General features: G+C 44.2%; 1 protein-coding gene across 1 annotated transcript in view; it reads left to right on the top strand.

Moving 5' to 3' along the window:
* ERBB4 (erb-b2 receptor tyrosine kinase 4) overlaps nt 1-16,776 on the top strand; it is a gene marked incomplete at its 5' end in the record, with an annotated part of 567,058 nt that extends 550,282 nt beyond the window's left edge. The window contains 2 exons of the mRNA XM_084209338.1: nt 13,457-13,748; nt 15,841-16,776. Coding sequence (XP_084065464.1) covers nt 13,457-13,748; nt 15,841-16,277 — 729 coding nt within the window. The 3' untranslated portion in view covers nt 16,278-16,776. The remainder of the gene's footprint in view (nt 1-13,456; nt 13,749-15,840) is intronic.
* Nucleotides 16,777-16,900: the final 124 nt, after the last annotated feature.

Here is a 16,900-nt window from a genome sequence, read left to right as displayed (position 1 = left end):
GAATGGAGGCAGATTTCCAAGCCAGCCCCTTTTCCTGTTTGCATGTGATGCTTTCATAGCCCCCCTTCCCAAATGTGTGTTTGTGCTGAGCACATGGCAGATGCTGGCAGGCTGAGCTGGGCACTCTCCCTGTCAGGGGAGGAAATGCTCCTCACTGCCCATGGGGACTTGAGGCTCAGAGAGTGTTCAGGGGAATTCAGCTCACAGACCTCCACAGAGCCCTCTGTGGGGTAGGGATACAATCTGAGCTCTTCCCCCAGACTCCATTTCATGGTACTGAACATTGCTGCCTACCTGGGGCATTTCCAGTGGCAGAAGTTCCTTTCTGGAGGTGTCTTTCTCTGCACCCTAACTCCTGACAGCTGCAGAGCAGTCTCAGCCCTGCTGTGGGAGCCCTGGGGTGTTGAATCCTGTCCTGCTTGTCTGTGCCCTGCTGAGGTGAGGAGCTGAGTCAGATGTCTGGAATCTGTTTTCTCTCCTCTGCCTGTTCCTCTGCTTGACTCCAGCCTTTCAACATTTCACTTGCCACCCCTTCTCACATATCTAAGAGATGGTGAAATGCATTACTCATGTGAGGGCATTCACACAGGCACCAGGTGTGTTTTAAGCAGGGATTTGTTTTCTCTCTAGCCTCCTTTTGGTCCAGAATCACAGTTTAAATCCTAAGTATAGTCCCTTTGAAATGTTGCTGTTTATTCCTGATAGTTTAGACACCTTTTGGACACTTATCCTCAGCTGAGGTGGTTCCAAATTCATACCCAGGTGTGAACTGAGTACAGCATGTGAGACACGTGAGTGAAAGAGCCAAATGTGTAACCTAAGCCAGTGTCCATGCTCTGGCCATACCTGCAGGAAGCTCCTTACCCTCTCCTGAGGAAATCAGGGCTTTCTGGGAGTAAGGAAGACAAAATCTGATCTTCATAGCCAGTTTGGAAGGAAATTGCTGCTATTTTAAAGGCAAAGAGATGTCTGGATTCATGTAGCATTTCTCCTGCATCACTGAACAACAGGGAGGTGGGCACGATGCACAATTTAGCAATAGGTGAGAAACTTTCATTTTGTGGCTACAAGAATTAATTGATGGTGATCTGAAATACATCAGGTTTACTACTAGCTGTCTCTGGAGAGGTTGTTTCCTTTCCTGCCTGTTTCTGAGGAAAGAAGGGAAGGAGAGCAGTCACCTTAGGAAGATACCCACTGTCACAGGGATGTAAATCACTGGAGCTTGGTTTGCCACAGTGGAGTGCTGCCTCTTACACCAACAGGGCTGAGAGGGCAGGGTCTGACCCAGTGGCTTTGTTACATTCATCCCACTCCCATGTTTGCTGGAAACACTGGGACACATTTAAAGGAGAAAGACTTAGTAGAAAAAGGTGTTTTTTCAAGCACTTGCTTTTTCAGCAGCTCCCTTTGCCCTCTGTCCTACTACCAGCCCAGCTGAGGAGCCCACTAGAGCTGAGGGGATTCCAACAAAAATCCTAGAGTTAATATTCTGAAAGATTTATTTACAGCATGTTATTTGGGCAGCCAGCATGGTCACTGGGATATTCATGGAATGAAAACACAGGCATTTATTTCTAATATTATCATTAATGGTGGTGGTGGTATTACATGAAAATTCAAATAACTTTCACAAAGCCTTTTCCCAATTTCAAAGCACACCATTTCAGCTGCTTGCACACATGTGGTCTTGAGCTCAGCAGAGCTGCAGAAAGAGACCCCAGGCCTCATTTTTGCCATACAGAGACTCCATCACATTCTTAACGTGATGTCTCCTTTCCTCAGCTCACAATTTCCCATCTTGGTTTGAAACTGTGATCTTGTACCACTCAAGACAGTGGGAGCTTTGCTTTGCAATTCAATTTAATGACAGTAGCAAGACTGTATCCTCCTTTCAGTAACTTGCTGGGAGTTTTTCTCTGGCATTGTAGAACAATCTAACATTTAAACAAAGCTGGAATTACCTTTTGCCAAAAGTCTGCAGTTTGTGAGCCAAGTTGTATGACCCAGATCAGACAGAGAGGGCTGAGCTGGAAGCCCTGCATTCCTGGTTTCCCTTGCAGAGGTGTTTTCTGGAGGTAATACCTGTATGCAGAAAGCCACATACATTTCTGTTGCCTTTGTGAAGCAGTCAGTTTCTCAGTACATTCACTATTCTTTTAGTGAAGATTGATTTAAACATAACACAGTCACCCCTTTAAGGTAACTGCATCTGCTGTGCATAGCCCAGTACAGATGGATGTCAGTACAGGAGTCACATGGAATTGAAATGCTGTCAGAGCTCTCTATCTGCACTTGTCTGATTCTGTCTGTGTGTTTCCTTTGGATAGTCTCTGAGCTATGCTTGTTTAACATAGTGCATATTGATACTGCACAAACTCATTATGGTGCTGCTGCAGCCATGGACACCAAATGAAAGGATACAGCTTAGGTATTTGTGTTCACTGTGTCTGGCAAATTGCATTTTGTGGGGAGATTGTGAGGCAGCTTGGTGAAGGAAAACACACAGACAAGAGCTGCATGAGCTCCATGTCATTTTCAGGGATTAAGAAGCATGAAAGATACTGTATTTCCCACCTTAGCTGCTCCAGTGCAGGTTTAGTGGCCAAGGAGTCCATCAGGGCACCGTGCTCCTTCTCTGTGCTGGCAGTGTTGGTTCAATGCTCCAGCAGCACAGCTCCTTAGGGACAGAGATGGGCAGGAGGAAAGCAAGGAGATCACAAACCTTCTCACTCATAAGCTTTGAAGTCAAGGAATATCATCATTGCTGCTAGTAATGAAGGGATGGGACTGGTTTTGGACTAAGAACCATTTATTGCTCAGATAAACATCAGTCTCAGAGGCCAGGAGATTTTTTAAGGAGCAAGCAGTCAGCCATAGCTCAAAGTAGTCACAAGTTCTTTGTTACAAGACAATACAGAACTTTCTAATCTAATGAACAGCTGCTCCAAGGTGTATTTTGCTTTTCTAACCTATCACCTTTACTTATTCCTACTGCACTGTGGGTACTTTTGTCTAATAGGCTTTTGTCACACTTACACACATATGCTTCAATTATAACTTCTAGACTCTTAGAAGTTAGAACTTTCTTGTACTTATGGTACTCTCTAAGAACTCTAAGTACAAGAAAATTCTAACAGAATTCTTAGAATTCTCTTGTGCTCTATACAGCCACACCCCTACATTATAAACCCTTCACTATCTTATCAATAGTTTCTTACTTAAGGTATATTCTTCTTTACAACTACAGAAACAGAAGTTTATGATTTTTCTACTTAATGTCTGTGTACTTACTTTTACATCAATCCATGCCCCTTCCAAGGCTAGAGATTAAACTCTTCAGCGTCTGTAGAAGTTTCTGTTTTCTGATTCCCACAAAGGAACAAAGGAAGAACAGGAACATTTACTTTCTCAGGAAAGCCCTGAAGTTTCCCTGTGGTGGTCTCAGGTCTAAATCCTTGCAGCTTCTTGGTGGGAGAGGCACCACTGGAGGAGGCTTGTGTAAAACACTCCCACCCCTGGGAACAAAAGAGCTATTTGGATGTGCATTAGCACTGCAGTGCTGCAGCCCCTGCATAGAAGACTGGAGAGAGGGAAGGCTTCTGGGAAGTTGCCAGCTCCCCAGGAAGCCTCACATCCTTCCTCCCCCAAGGGTTACACAGATTTATCAAGCTGCAAGGCTCAGACACAGCTCCAGCATTTCCATCACATCCATGTTGGCTCCCTGCTGGCATGTCCTTGGGACCTACCTGTGCTGCTGGGAGCAGAGCCCTGCACAGGCTCTGCCCCTGGCCTCTCTTGTGAAGTCCAGCTTTTAAATAAAAATTAGCATCCTTAGCTAAATTGAATTCTTTCATTGGCTCTGAAACTCTTCAGTTGCAATTTCATCTCTGGCTTTTTCCAGTTTTTATTTTCCACTGTCCAGAGATACTCTGGAAAAATAGAGTTTTAGAAGCTCTGTGCTTCTGAGAGATAAGCTGAATCCTCAGCAGTGTTTCCATGAGCACAGGACCCCAGCTAGTGCTCAAGTGTCCTGCATTCCCATCCACTAGATGATTCATTCAGGTATTTGTAACGAGTTCTGTCCTGTGTGTGCAGAGATAATGCTAATACAGCAAGCACTCTGTGTGCCCCACGATGCTTTTTGCTCTAAATCCTTGGCTAATTCCTGATGAAAACTGTCCATACTGTTTATTGATGCTGTCCCTGTAATTTTATTCCATGCACTGTATAACATGGCAGCACCTGCCAACCCTGCAATTAAATATCAAGCAATTTTTTTTCAGAGCTGTCTAATCCCATGTGTCCATGGAGACTATCCTGCTTGGCTAAAGCAGCCTGTGGGACACTGGGAGCCATTTTTCAGCTCTCTGAGCAGGACCTGGTGTGCCCCTGCTGCAGTCCTGACATGGCCTTAGGTCTGGTTGTGCAGCATCCTTGCCCCTTGGCAAGGCCAGGAGGGAGCTGTGGTTTCACCATGGTTCCTCTTGTGTCCAGGGCTTTAGCAGTACCTGCTCCCCACTGCTTTTCCTTTAAGAGAAGGAAATTAGGTGTTCCTGCCCATGTCATTTCTCCAGGTGTGTGGCCACATGGGACTGATGGCAGTAAACCTTGAAGTTAATCCAAAATGTATGTAAAGAGACCTCCAGGCTGTGTGGGAATGTCACTGTCATATTTTCTGGAAAAATCCCTTCGCCAGGATTCTTCTCCTGGGAAACTGAGAAGCCTCAGAGAAAAATGAAAACAATAATAATCTGATTGCCTCTCCTGTGTTTTGCTGCTTTGGAATGTGGTTGGAGATAGTTTATCCAACAGGTGAATTGTTTTTACTTAATGACCAATCCCTGTCCAGCTGTGTCAGGACTCTGGAAGCAGAAACAAGTTTTTCATTAGCATCTTCATCTTGTTCATTAGCATTCATTCATCTTGTTAAGCCTTCTGTAAGTATCTTTTCTCTATTCTTTAGTATAGTTTTAGTATAGCATTCTTTAACATAAAATAATAAATTAGCCTTCTAAGAACCTGGAGTCAGATTCTCAATTCCTCCTTCACCCTGGGGACCCAGCAAATACCACATGGGGCCACTAAAAGCATTTTGTCCAACCTTCTGGCATAGCATGGACAAGAGTCTCTTGTCTCTTAATTTCTGCATCAAGTGCAGAAATTCTATTTGAGGTGGAGTTTGTCTTTTAGAAAGATTGTCCTGATTGTGTCAGGTAGGGTGGAAAATACATCACTGTCTCACTGGGCAATTAATGCTGACTCTTTAGCAGGGTTTGGATCCTGTTCCAGCCTGCCATGCACAATTTTTTGTGCTAGATCTAAGGAGCTGCCAGCTATTAGAAAGCTCTGGTTCTCATGGTGTGACTCTTGAGGTGTCCTGTGCAGGGCCAGGAGCTGCCCTTGATGATCTTTGGGGGTCCCTTCCAGTTCAGGATATTCTGTGATTCTGATCCTTCTGCTTAAAAGGCTGAACAGGATATTACCATTTGTATGTATTTGCTGTTCAATGATGACAACACAGATGTCCTTTTTTTTTGATTTGTTTGTGGTGTTTGCTACCTTTCTGCTTCTGCAGGATCTTCCCAAAAACAACATGACCAAATCTTCCCCTAAATTTGATACCTCTTAGAGCAGACTGTCAGGTTGTGGTCTTCTTTAGTTATTTCTATCCCTTTTCTTTAATTGCTGCTCCTTTAAAGGTGATCAAACACTCTCTGAAAATCTTAGTAGTCATTTATTTTGCCTCTGTCACTTCCTTATGCAAGTGTGGGAATAAAATCTCCAATGCCAGAACAGATGGTCTTGTAAATGAACTAGACATTGATTCAAAGCATTTCACAGTGTTTCAGATGATTACACTGAGTAGCTCTATATCAGCTCTCTTGCTTCTTTAAAACTGCATGATTATTGGAGAAGTTTGTATGAAGCCCTTCTGTGTGTCTTTTGCTAAACACTACATTTTGTGTATTTCCCTAAGAGAGTCTGAGCAACTCCTGCATTTGCTGCCTTCAGAACTTTAGGGTAATTCTGCAAGTCCACCAAGTCCCCTTTCAAGATCTCCAATTCCCATTTTCTCTTTTCCTAAGTTATAGTGACATTCTGATGGTCAGAGGCTCCTGTCTGTTCTGCTCTGCCTTTTGCATTAAGCACTTCCCCAGAGCTGTTAGTGTTTAGTTGGTGTCTGGCACAGCACCACAAGCATTTTTCCTTTTTTCTTCTGGAAAATTCTTCTGCGTCTCTTTTTAGTCTTTGTTGAAAGCGTAGATAGCACCAGGCCAACCTTGTCCATGAAAAGCAGGAGATGAATCCAGACTAATACCAGTGAGCCTAATCTCATTGCTCAGGGTGAGGAGGTATGAGAATAAGCTGCAAAAATACACTATAAAATATATCACATAAAAATATTTTGGTCTTTATATTTTACATAAAAAAAGAAAGCTTCTTACAAAATATGTGTATCTAGAACAGGTATTTAATTATTTTTTATTTAAATATGTGCTTTTTAAAATGTGCCAGTCTTGCTAGAGGAGAAAGGCAGAAAATTCCTATGGAGGGCTCAGATGGAATAGATAATTCCTGGGTCTTCAGAGAGAATTCTTTCAAAGTGCCTTATTGCAATTAGTTTCTTGCTTTGCAGCCAGGCTGGCTGAAATCAGTGATACCTCTCAAGGAGTAAACCCTTCTCAGCCTGAACTGATTATCAGGATCAACTGGTCAAATTAACTCATGATTTTGCACGGAAGTGCCTTAAAACAGGAGGTTTTTTTAATGCATTAGTTGTTTTCTGTCACATTCAGGCTTCTGTATTCAGGTATACAGCTTTAGAGTCAGAGAAGAGTATAAAGAGTTAAAAGGCATAAAGAGTTAGAGACTTTCCTTAAGAACTGGATGGTATTTTGGCCTCTACAAATTATAAGATGGATTAAAAACAAAACCACCACCTCACAGTACCTTCTGCAAGCTCAGTGGAACTGGTGGGAGAGGCTGGAGCTGTACATTCTTCCATCTTTGATGTGTGACATGTAAATTCATTGAGCTTTAATATAAACTGGTTTAAAATCAGGCAGCATCTGTTTGATCCATGAATAGCTGCTGGCTGTGTTAACAGTAAAGAGAGCTCACAGCTGATCCATCTTCTTTTCTATCCTGAAAAGAAAAAGTCAATAGATACAAAAAGAGTAAGTAATAAATATTTTTACACTGCACTGATGAGGCATTCTTGGAAAACAGCAAGCTAAACAACTCTACATAATTCAGTAGATGGAAAAGTGGACTGAGAGTCAGGAAATAATTATGAGAGCCGGGAGAAAATTTTTTCTTTTGTGACAAGATGTGAAGCAGAAATTGTTAGTGGAAAATATCCATTTGTGAGGAACACTATTTGTGGTTTTCTTAAAATAGTAAAAGCACCTGAAAAATCCAAGGGGGCACCAAGCAGAGCTGCAGGGAGTTGCAGCTTAACAACTTAAACAGCAGTCTGGCCCCCAAGGTGGAGAGAGCTCAGTGTCCCAGGGCAGTGGGACTCCTGGGATAATGATCTGGGAGGACTCCCAGGTGGCAGGAGGACTAGAGAGCATCCTGGCAAATAAATACTAAATACTGTACTTTCCAAACATAGATGCAATGGAGCTAAATGCCAGCACAGCCTAAAAAATGCCCTTTGTTAGCCAGAGTAAAGAGTCTGCCTTTCTTGTTGAATGCTGCAGGAGGGGAGGGGAAAATAATTTTTAAAGCTATAAAAAGACTCTCCAAAAGATGCAGTTGGGAGAAGTGGGAGGAGGCACAGATGAAGTGTAGATTTAGAATGTTGAAAAATGATTATTTTATCCAAATCAGCTGGATGGTTAGTTCTTTTAGACTATTATTGCCACCAGAACCTCAGCCCTGCTCTAAATCAACTCAGCATTTCATCAAGAAGCCTATTCTTTGCTTTAAGAGACCAAGAGTGCACAATTATGGGTTTCTTTTCCCCCTTGCATAATAAAATTGGGAGATTATCATCAAGTTTCTATTCAGATTTTAGGAAGGCTTTTTTATTTTATTTTTAAACCTCATCTTTGTCTGTAAAAGCTCCCTGTTCAGGCCAGCATGTGGCAATGATTACTGCTGTAAAGGCTTCGATGGAGATGTGCTCTATTTCATTCTCAATGAGGGTTGATGGCATTTTGAGAGGCTCAGAATATCCTTTGATTACTGTATAAAAAAGGCTGGGGAAGATGGCAGTGCAGCATGCACTAGGAGGAGGCTGCTGCTGCTCCCAGCATCGCTCATCAACTTTCTTTTGTGCCTTTTTTTTTTTTTTTTTGTCTACCATGTCACAATCAAAAAATCATGAGTGTGTTGTGGTTTTGGTCTTATTCTCCATCCTTTCCCTGTTTTGGGATTTGAAGCTTGAGGTTTGTACAGAAAAGGAGATGCTGCTTGTCCTGTGTTTTGGACAGCAGAGGAGCAGGAGCAGTGCTGACCCCTCTGTCCCACAGGGAATTGTTGGAACAGGTGGGAAATGGTGCCTCATCCCTCTCAAATCGTGGGGAATTGGCTCAGTGCTAAAAGGTGCCATTTACTGTAAAGTGTCTTGGAGAGTGTATTAAAGAAGAGAGTGACAGAAAGCTAGTCATGGGTGACAGGAAGGATGGGGGAGTCAAGGGGTTTAGAAGGAACAGATAGGCAATGCCAGCTGTCTCTGTTCCTGCTCTGCTCTCTGTTTGACACTCAGATGCATTAACAAAGACTGAAAGGCAAAGGGAATCCTTGCATCTCCATTCCTGTGTCATGCTTAGATCAAAGTGCAAATTGTGCCAGCTGAAATGCATTTGCCAGCCCCTCTGAAGGTGGGGTGGAGGATGGATGCAGGTTTCTGAGCTCCAGAGAACAGCTGGGTTTCCAAGCCTTTGGTGCCATGCAGCAGAATGCTTTTATTTCCAGCCTGGGTATCAGGCTCAAAGAGAGGAGGCTACAGAAAAGCATCTCCCCTACCCTCTCCTGTCAGTGTAGCTGGATGCTGAGTTTGTGCCTAAATTTGGCATCTCTTAAGAGATTATTTTCATTGGTGGGATTGTCATCTTTGACTTCTCTACTTGGTGAAGTGTTAGACTGAAAATATATGGTTTATATCTGGCATTTTCCAGCAACAGCACAGGAAATACTCTGTGCTGTGTATGGGTATGTTGCTTCCCATGCCAAGATGTTGTTTGTGATGTATGCCATTTACTGCTCACAGTCCAGACTAAATTAATCCTAGAAGGCAGTTTGGGTGTCCCAATCCATGTGGACTGCTCTAAAAGAGTTAACAAGTCTGAAAACAGACAGCTGTTATGAGAGAAAATGATGCAAGAGAGGGTGGTGATGATTTCTCTGAAGCCAAGAAGTTGGTCAGTACTGAGCTGAGCCCAGGGGTCAGTGAAACACCCAAACTGACTTTGGAGAGGTTCAGGGATGTCTTAAAGCCACCATTCTGCCAGGACATGGGCTGGCATATCTCAGCCTATGGGAGCTGAGTTAGAGCCCAGGCTGCCTGCAAATCCTACCTGTGCTCTGGCAAACAGCAACCAGAAAAAACTTAGATGCAGAAGAAGACTGAATCTTTGTTTCTGATATTTATTTTTCCCTTGCTGATCTAAGCTGTATGTTTTGTGTCTCGATGGTAGAAGCAGCAGTTGGAGACTGGAGCAAACTGATGCTTACACTGTTTCTGTACTTGTGATCAACATTTAAGTTAAACATGTGACACATTCTGAGAAAAAATACTGCTGGAAAAGGGGCTGGGATGTCATCATTTCCCATAAAGTTTCCCCAGTCCCCAACTTTATGGCCAGAGAGTGCCAGACACGTGTCAGGTGCTGTGAACTGTAGGGATGGATATGCTTGAACCTTAACAGACCAGTGTCAAATCCTTTCTATTTATATATGGCCTTTCTCTGAGCAGGGGCTGGGACCAGAAACCCCCAGAGGTCTGCAAAGCCTTCCAGCAATTACTGTACAAACAGCATTCCATTTCTATTGAACATTGCACAGTGATCTCACAGTGTGTGCTTTTCCTTTTGATTTTCATCTCAGAAATATTTGCTGTCTGGAGCAGGGCAGAGAAATCTGCAAATTCTGTGGAAGCAGGACTGCAGCCAAGCAGAGGTGGCTGTGCTCCTGGAATGGTCTTTCCTATTTGAATTTCAGTCAGCATCAGTTGTAAAATACCAGGTTGCTCCCTTGGAATTTGCTTGGGGTTCTCCTGGCATGGTCTTTCCTATTTGAATTTCAGTCTGGATCAGTTCTAAAATACCAGACTGCTCCCTTGGAATTTGGTTGGGGGCTGATGGGACACTCTATGTTGTGTGCTCTGCCTGCAGTGCCACCAGACCATCCCAAATATTATTCAGATCCACTCCCATTAATCAGAAATTGTGGTGCTTGCAGCAAGGTCTTGTATCTTAGGATGCTTTGGTTTGGTGACTCGTGCCTGGATACTCCCTTGGTTTGAAATTAGGGCAAGAGTTTCCGGGGGAAGGAGTTGAGGGAGTTGTTTCTGGGGGCACACAGCCCAGGACTGATGAGTGGTACAAAGTGTTGCCAGTTTTTACTCAAAGCAGATAATTATTGAGTTGCCTGAGGCCTGGAGCACAGGATGCTCCTGAACAGCATCCCAGTGGCAAGGCTGGAGTGCTTTACTCCTGCTCTGTGTTTGGTGCTTTTTGTGAAGGAGAGGAGGAGGGAGTTGGGTTTGTGCACTTTGAGCAGTACCAGAGTGGGCTCAAACATGTGTGTGTACATTCATGCTGGCAAAGCCTTGCCTTCAGCAGAGAGAAATCTTTCAGTCCTGTGAGGTTTGCAGATTGCTTAAGAGCAAGGAACAGCAGTGATTGTGCAATCCTACCAACATTTCTGTAGCTGGCCAGGAAAACCAGCTTGGACCCAACAAGGCTTTGATTTCATTGCAGTTTAAGATGCAGCCAGAAAATATTATGTCCCTGTTATAAGGGAGGAGATATTTACCTTCAGGAGGTTTTAGAAGCAAGGAATTGGAAAATGAAATTAATGAATAGAAAGCAATAACACAAGCCAATATTCACAGAAATGTTATTTACCACTCTTGGATCAGGGCTCATTTTACACAAATATTGGCTGTTATAACAGCTGATGTGTCATTGGTATTTTGTACCAGAGGGCCTTGGAAAAAGGCTTTAGGAGACATTTTCTTGGATTTTATTCTTTCTCCTCGTTGTCATGTTTTTGCCTAAAATTCAATCATTTGGTGTACAGAATGAAATCTTGGCCATTTCTGGGGAGGGCTGCTCGTGGGCAGTTAAAGTGAGGCTCCTTCTGGAGTGTGATGAGTTCCCCTGTCAGTGGATGTGTGCACTCACAGCTAATGGGGATAACTCACAGCATCAAAAGGGAGCTAGGATTGATTTTTTTTTTTTATACAAGCTGAGACTTCTTAAGTAGGCTTATGTAGTGAGGTCCTCGAGCAACCAGCCACTAATGTCTGTCTCAAAAATGCAGAGATGGTAATTCCAGTGAGATTTTTAGAATCAGAAATCAAAAATTCTAGAGCTTTTCAGTAAAGGAACACCTGTTGATTTCTTCAAGATAGTATTTAAAATGCAAAAACAGCACCAGCAAACCCCCCACCCCAGCAAAAATCAGCAAAGTAAATTGCATTTCACATATAAAACATATTTTTGTTTTACCTGGTAAAATCCAAACATATTTTCTTCTCACATGTCCTGACCAGTAAGGGTTGTCTGAGGGTAATCTTGGAAGCCTACAAAATTATGACCTCACATTGTATTTACCAGTCAATTTAAGCAAACTAAAACATTTATATTAAATTTTTTTATATTAAATTTTCAAGCCAACTGAATGGCACCACAGTTGTTTTCTTTGCCTCCTGTTCTAATGGAGCAGTGGCCACAGGGTATCAGCTCATGAGGAAAAACAGTAAAGAAGTTTAAAAAAGTGCAGACAGCAGTGGTGAAGAGCCAAGTGTAAGGTTCTATGGTAAAGGGTGTTGCAAGACAGATTTATTACAGCACTAAAGAGGAGGCATGAAAAAACACAATTATAGTGATCTTAGTTGGCAGGCCACTGACTGGAAAGGCTCTTGTCAGCAAAAATAGCAATAAACACATCAATGGCAGTCCATTGTCTGCTGCCATCTTGGGACTGGGCTCTGCTGAGAGGGGCTGTTACTGTGGTGTTATAGTTGCAGAGGATGTATTTAAATATTAGAGTCACAGCCAAGAAGAGCTAAAGATAGGACAGTGGCTTTAGCCTTTTGTGCTGAGGGTGGAGCAGAGCCCACAGACACACAATGCCATCCTGGAACAGAATTTTTTTAAGCTGCTAATCTTCAAAACTTTTACTGGCAGAGGGGTAGAGCCCTGTGTGCAGAAGTCAAGCCTCTTGGCAAAAGGCTTGCTTTTCTAAGACACACCTTTTTTGGGGGGTGAGGCATTTGCCCTGACTGAATCTGAATTTTGGGTGCAGTTAGGAAATGTGACTGAGGTGCATGTTTCTCCCAACTAGCTCACACAGCTCATGTGACTTGTTTCATTCATGTGGCCTCTTGTTATGTATCCATCATCCATTTTTCTTTCCTATTAGAGTAAAATTGGACACAGCCCTCCTCCTGCCTACACCCCTATGTCAGGAGTAAGTATTTCACATTCAGCTTTCATCCTTCAGGATTTCCTTCTTTCTTCACTATTTTTTTTCTTTTCCAAACTCCTTTTTCCTGCATAAATGACTCAAAACCAGGTAATGAAGGGATTTTATATAAGGAATCAAATAGTTAAGATCTCCAGACTCAGCCTGGATTCATGTGCAAACTCCAAGGATCCACACCCAAAACTCTGACAACTTTTCTTGAAAAAGGTGACAGGCTTGGATGGATGTGTACATCTTTCCTTCCTTTCTGTAGGTCATGATGTTGAAAGTTCCTTGCATGCCTGTGCTCACAAGCAAAATGGTAGGTTGAGTTAAACCATTGAGTTGAGGTGCCAATACAAGCACAGTTCACCAGCCTGAAATGCACTCCCATGTGGTGTGGGTGACCCCATGATTCCCACCACAGGGCACACTCAAAGTATCACCCCAGAATAAACAGAGAGGATAGTGGTTTCTATCCCTAGTCAGGAGGAGATTTCCCAAACATGAGGTTTAAAGGGCTTTGATCAGAAATCAGGGAAGGCTGCCAGAGTAGTAGAAGAGGGAACACCCCCTTCACCTCTCACAGTTGTGTGTGTGCAGCCTCCATGTGCTGAGTAGAAGACAAGTTTTCCTGCCCCATTTCTACCCCACTGAGCACCGCTGGGCAGATGGATGCTTTGTGGAAGCTTGGAAGCTCAGGATGGGCAGGGCAAGCACAGGAGGCTCAGCCATGACCTGATGGTTTGCTGTTGAAGCTTCTCCCCTCAGGAGCCTCCTTTCCCATGCTGTGTGTTCCTTCTTCCAACAGAACCAGTTTGTGTACCGGGATGGCGGCTACACTGCCGAGGTGCCAATGCCATACAGGGCTCCGGGCTGCATCATTCCAGAAGCCCCAGCTGCTCAAGGGGCCACGGCAGAGATCTTTGAAGACTCTTGCTGCAATGGCACGATGCAGAAACAGGTGGCAACCCTGGCAAAGGAGGACAGCAGCACCCAGAGGTACAGCGCTGACCCCACCGTCTTCATTCCCGAGCGCGTCGTGCGGGGAGAGCTGGATGAGGACGGGTACATGACACCGATGAGAGACAAAGCTAAAACAGGTAAAGTGCTGCCTTCCAGAGACGCTCCTGATCTAGCCTGGCTGCATTTCTTTTTCCATCAGCAGCTTTTCATCAAAAATGGCTTTATTTAGTTATCTGTCAGGTTGAAGCATTCTGACTGGGATAATATTCCTTTACACGGGGATTTGGTTTTCTCTCCTTAATTTTCTACTTTGAAATGCTGAAATGTGCCAGTATGTCAAAGCTGGTAAGTCCCCCTTTTACTTTTTTTTTTTTAAGAAATAATGAGAGGAATGAAAAAAAGCCAAGCCCCCTTCTTAGCCAAACACAAATCTTCAGTTATTTCCAAGGAAAGGATCTATCTTCAGCCGGCCATAGTCCCAACTTTGCTTTGTTTATTGATCTTCTTATTCTTGGCATTGTGCTTGGTAAATGTCATGTTGAACCTATCACAGAACTGATACACACAGCTGGCCTTTTATACCCAAGAGAAGTCTAGGATTGAAAGAACAAGATGTGCTTTAAAGAGAGCATCACTGCAAGGGGAAGATTGCCTAAATCTGTGCCTGCTCAGTGTGCTGCACTTCCCAGTTTGCCCTCAATTTTTCCTTCCTCTTTCAATAATGATAGCAGTCATTTAGATGTAAGGGGGTGTGTCATTATTAATTTGCTTCCAAAGCTTTGCATTGGCTTTAAAGAAATTAATAAATGCAAATGTAAATTATGTCTCTACTGTGTTTGTTAAGAATTTGGAAGCCACTTGTCCTTTGTGTTACAGGATGGAGGAATGGAGGGAGCCCTGGGGCTTGACCCATGGCAGTAGCAGTTCTGGGAGTCTCCCTTGCAGTGATTTACTTTCAGTGTGAACCCACATTTATGTACACATCCGGGTGCACCCTGGGGATCCTCAGAGTTCTGCAGGAGCCACCTGAGCCCTCAGGGATGTGGCAGTAGCAGCTCAGGAGAGAAAGCAGCTCCTTCCTGACCCCCTGGGCACAGACACAGGGTTGTCACGGTGTGGCCACACACTGTGTGTTCCCTGCCAGCTGCAGGGTTCAAACCAAAGCACTGCTTGGCTGTCATCATGAAAAAAACAAATGTTCCCACTATTCAGCTCATATTCAGTGGCATCTTAGCTGCAGGTTCAAAGCTGCTTACTGGGTCTTGGACTTTTGCCTTTAATAGTTTTGGCCCCATTCTGGATGAAACCAGGTGGGCCCTTGCACCAGGACTCTGTGGAGGTGTGTGCAGAGCCCCTGAACAGCACAGTGATGCTGGAAATGGGGTGTTAATCCACAGCAAGTGATTTGAGGCAACTGTAGCCTGCTCCAAGTCCCATTTTGCAGCTGATCTAAGGTTCTCTTGTTCCCTTTCCAGGGATCATTTGTACAACCTTTTTTTCATAATGCTTCAAGGCCCTTTGTCCTTCAGGGATGGAAGGTTTTTAATCAGGCAAATTGTTCTGTTAGAAATGAAGCTGTCTTAAAAGTTAGCCCTTGGGGATAGGCTTTGTGCAGAGAGCCTAACTACGATTCCTATAGAGTTTTCTGGATGGAAGGACTGCAGAGCAGAGGGTTTGCCAATAGATCCAAGGTTGCAGAGGCAGAAGTCGTTCAGTGTGTTTGGGTCTGTCGATCATACAGTGAGAGGAAGTCCAGGGGAGCACATGGGCTCTGGCTCAGTAAGAGCTGTAGCTTAGTTAGCCAGTGTGTTGGAGAAAAATACGGAAATATTGAAATATTTTTGATATTTCTAAGTGAAAGGATGTCTTGGAGTTGGTTGCAGATTGGGTTGGGAGCCTGGAAGGAAGGACAGAGACGGAAAGGAGCGTCCAACCTGGCCTTTGCCACTTTTGGCAGACGTAGGGCTTGGATGCCCAGAGAAGCCAGGTGATACTAGGAAAGGCCAGTGGCAGTGCTGCTGTCAGTCTTCCAAGGTGTCTGTTTTAACCCACATTGTCTGTTGAGCTTGTAAATACTTCATTTTTCACAAGTGTGTGTTCAACATAGTTGGCTCCTGATCCCATCTGGAGTTCTTGGAACGGCTGAGGTGGAGGGTGCTCTAGTCCAAGCGCTTCTACATGGATGGATTACTACCACTCTAGGCTGACTTATTTTTTATCTTTCCTCAGATTACCTGAACCCAGTGGAAGAGAACCCATTTGTTTCCCGCCGAAAGAACGGAGATCTCCAAGCTGTGGACAACCCAGAGTACCACAGTGCTCCCAACGGGCAGCCCAAAGCAGAGGACGAGTACGTGAACGAGCCCTTGTACCTCAACACCTTCGCCAACACCTTGGAAAACGCCGAGTACCTGAAGAACAATTTGCCAGAGAAAGCCAAGAAGGCCTTTGACAACCCAGACTACTGGAACCACAGCCTGCCCCCACGGAGCACCCTCCAGCACCCGGACTACCTGCAAGAGTACAGCACAAAATACTTTTACAAACAGAACGGACGGATCCGGCCCATAGTGGCAGAGAATCCTGAATACCTCTCTGAGTTCTCCCTGAAGCCTGGCACTGTGCTGCCCCCGCCGCCCTACAGACACCGGAACACCGTGGTGTAGTGGCTGTGCTCTCACTCAAGTGGAAAGGCAACCCCTTCTAGCTGCCTCACTCTCGCTCCCCCTTTCTCCTTGCCCTTGCCCCTCCTCCCTCCCTCTCTTTCTCCCATGAGCTTCCTCTTCTTGCCAGTTCACTCATTTTTGATATTTCTAAGTGAAAGGATGTCTTGGAGTTGGTAGCAGAATGGGTTGGGAGCCTGGAAGGAAGGAAGGACAGAGACTGAAAGAAGGAGTGTACGACCTGGCCTTTCCCACTTTCGGCAGACGAAGGGCTTGGATGCCCAGAGAAGCCAGGTGGTACTAGGAAAGGCCAGTGGCAGTGCTGCTGTCAAGCTTGTTCTCAGTGATTCAACTGTAGGGAAAGCCACAGAAAGGCTGATTCTTTCAGCAGGAACTGATGAGAGTCTGTACAGCATTCCTGGAAATCTCCATGCAATTTCCATCAGGGTGAAAAATGGACAATTTTTATATCCTGTGTGATAGCGTAGTAATTGAGATTGAGAATCCAATTTCTTTCTCTAACACTTTCTATCCCAGCAACTGAAAATGGCTAACATAGCCTTTCAAAAACATTCAGATCTTCATTGTGGCTTTCCAAGAAATGATGATGTGACTCCCACATACAG

The sequence above is a fragment of the Fringilla coelebs genome (assembly GCF_963513975.1).
Source record: "Fringilla coelebs genome assembly, chromosome: 7".
NCBI classification, from domain to species: domain Eukaryota; kingdom Metazoa; phylum Chordata; class Aves; order Passeriformes; family Fringillidae; genus Fringilla; species Fringilla coelebs.
This window is presented reverse-complemented; position numbering and strand designations above follow the sequence as displayed.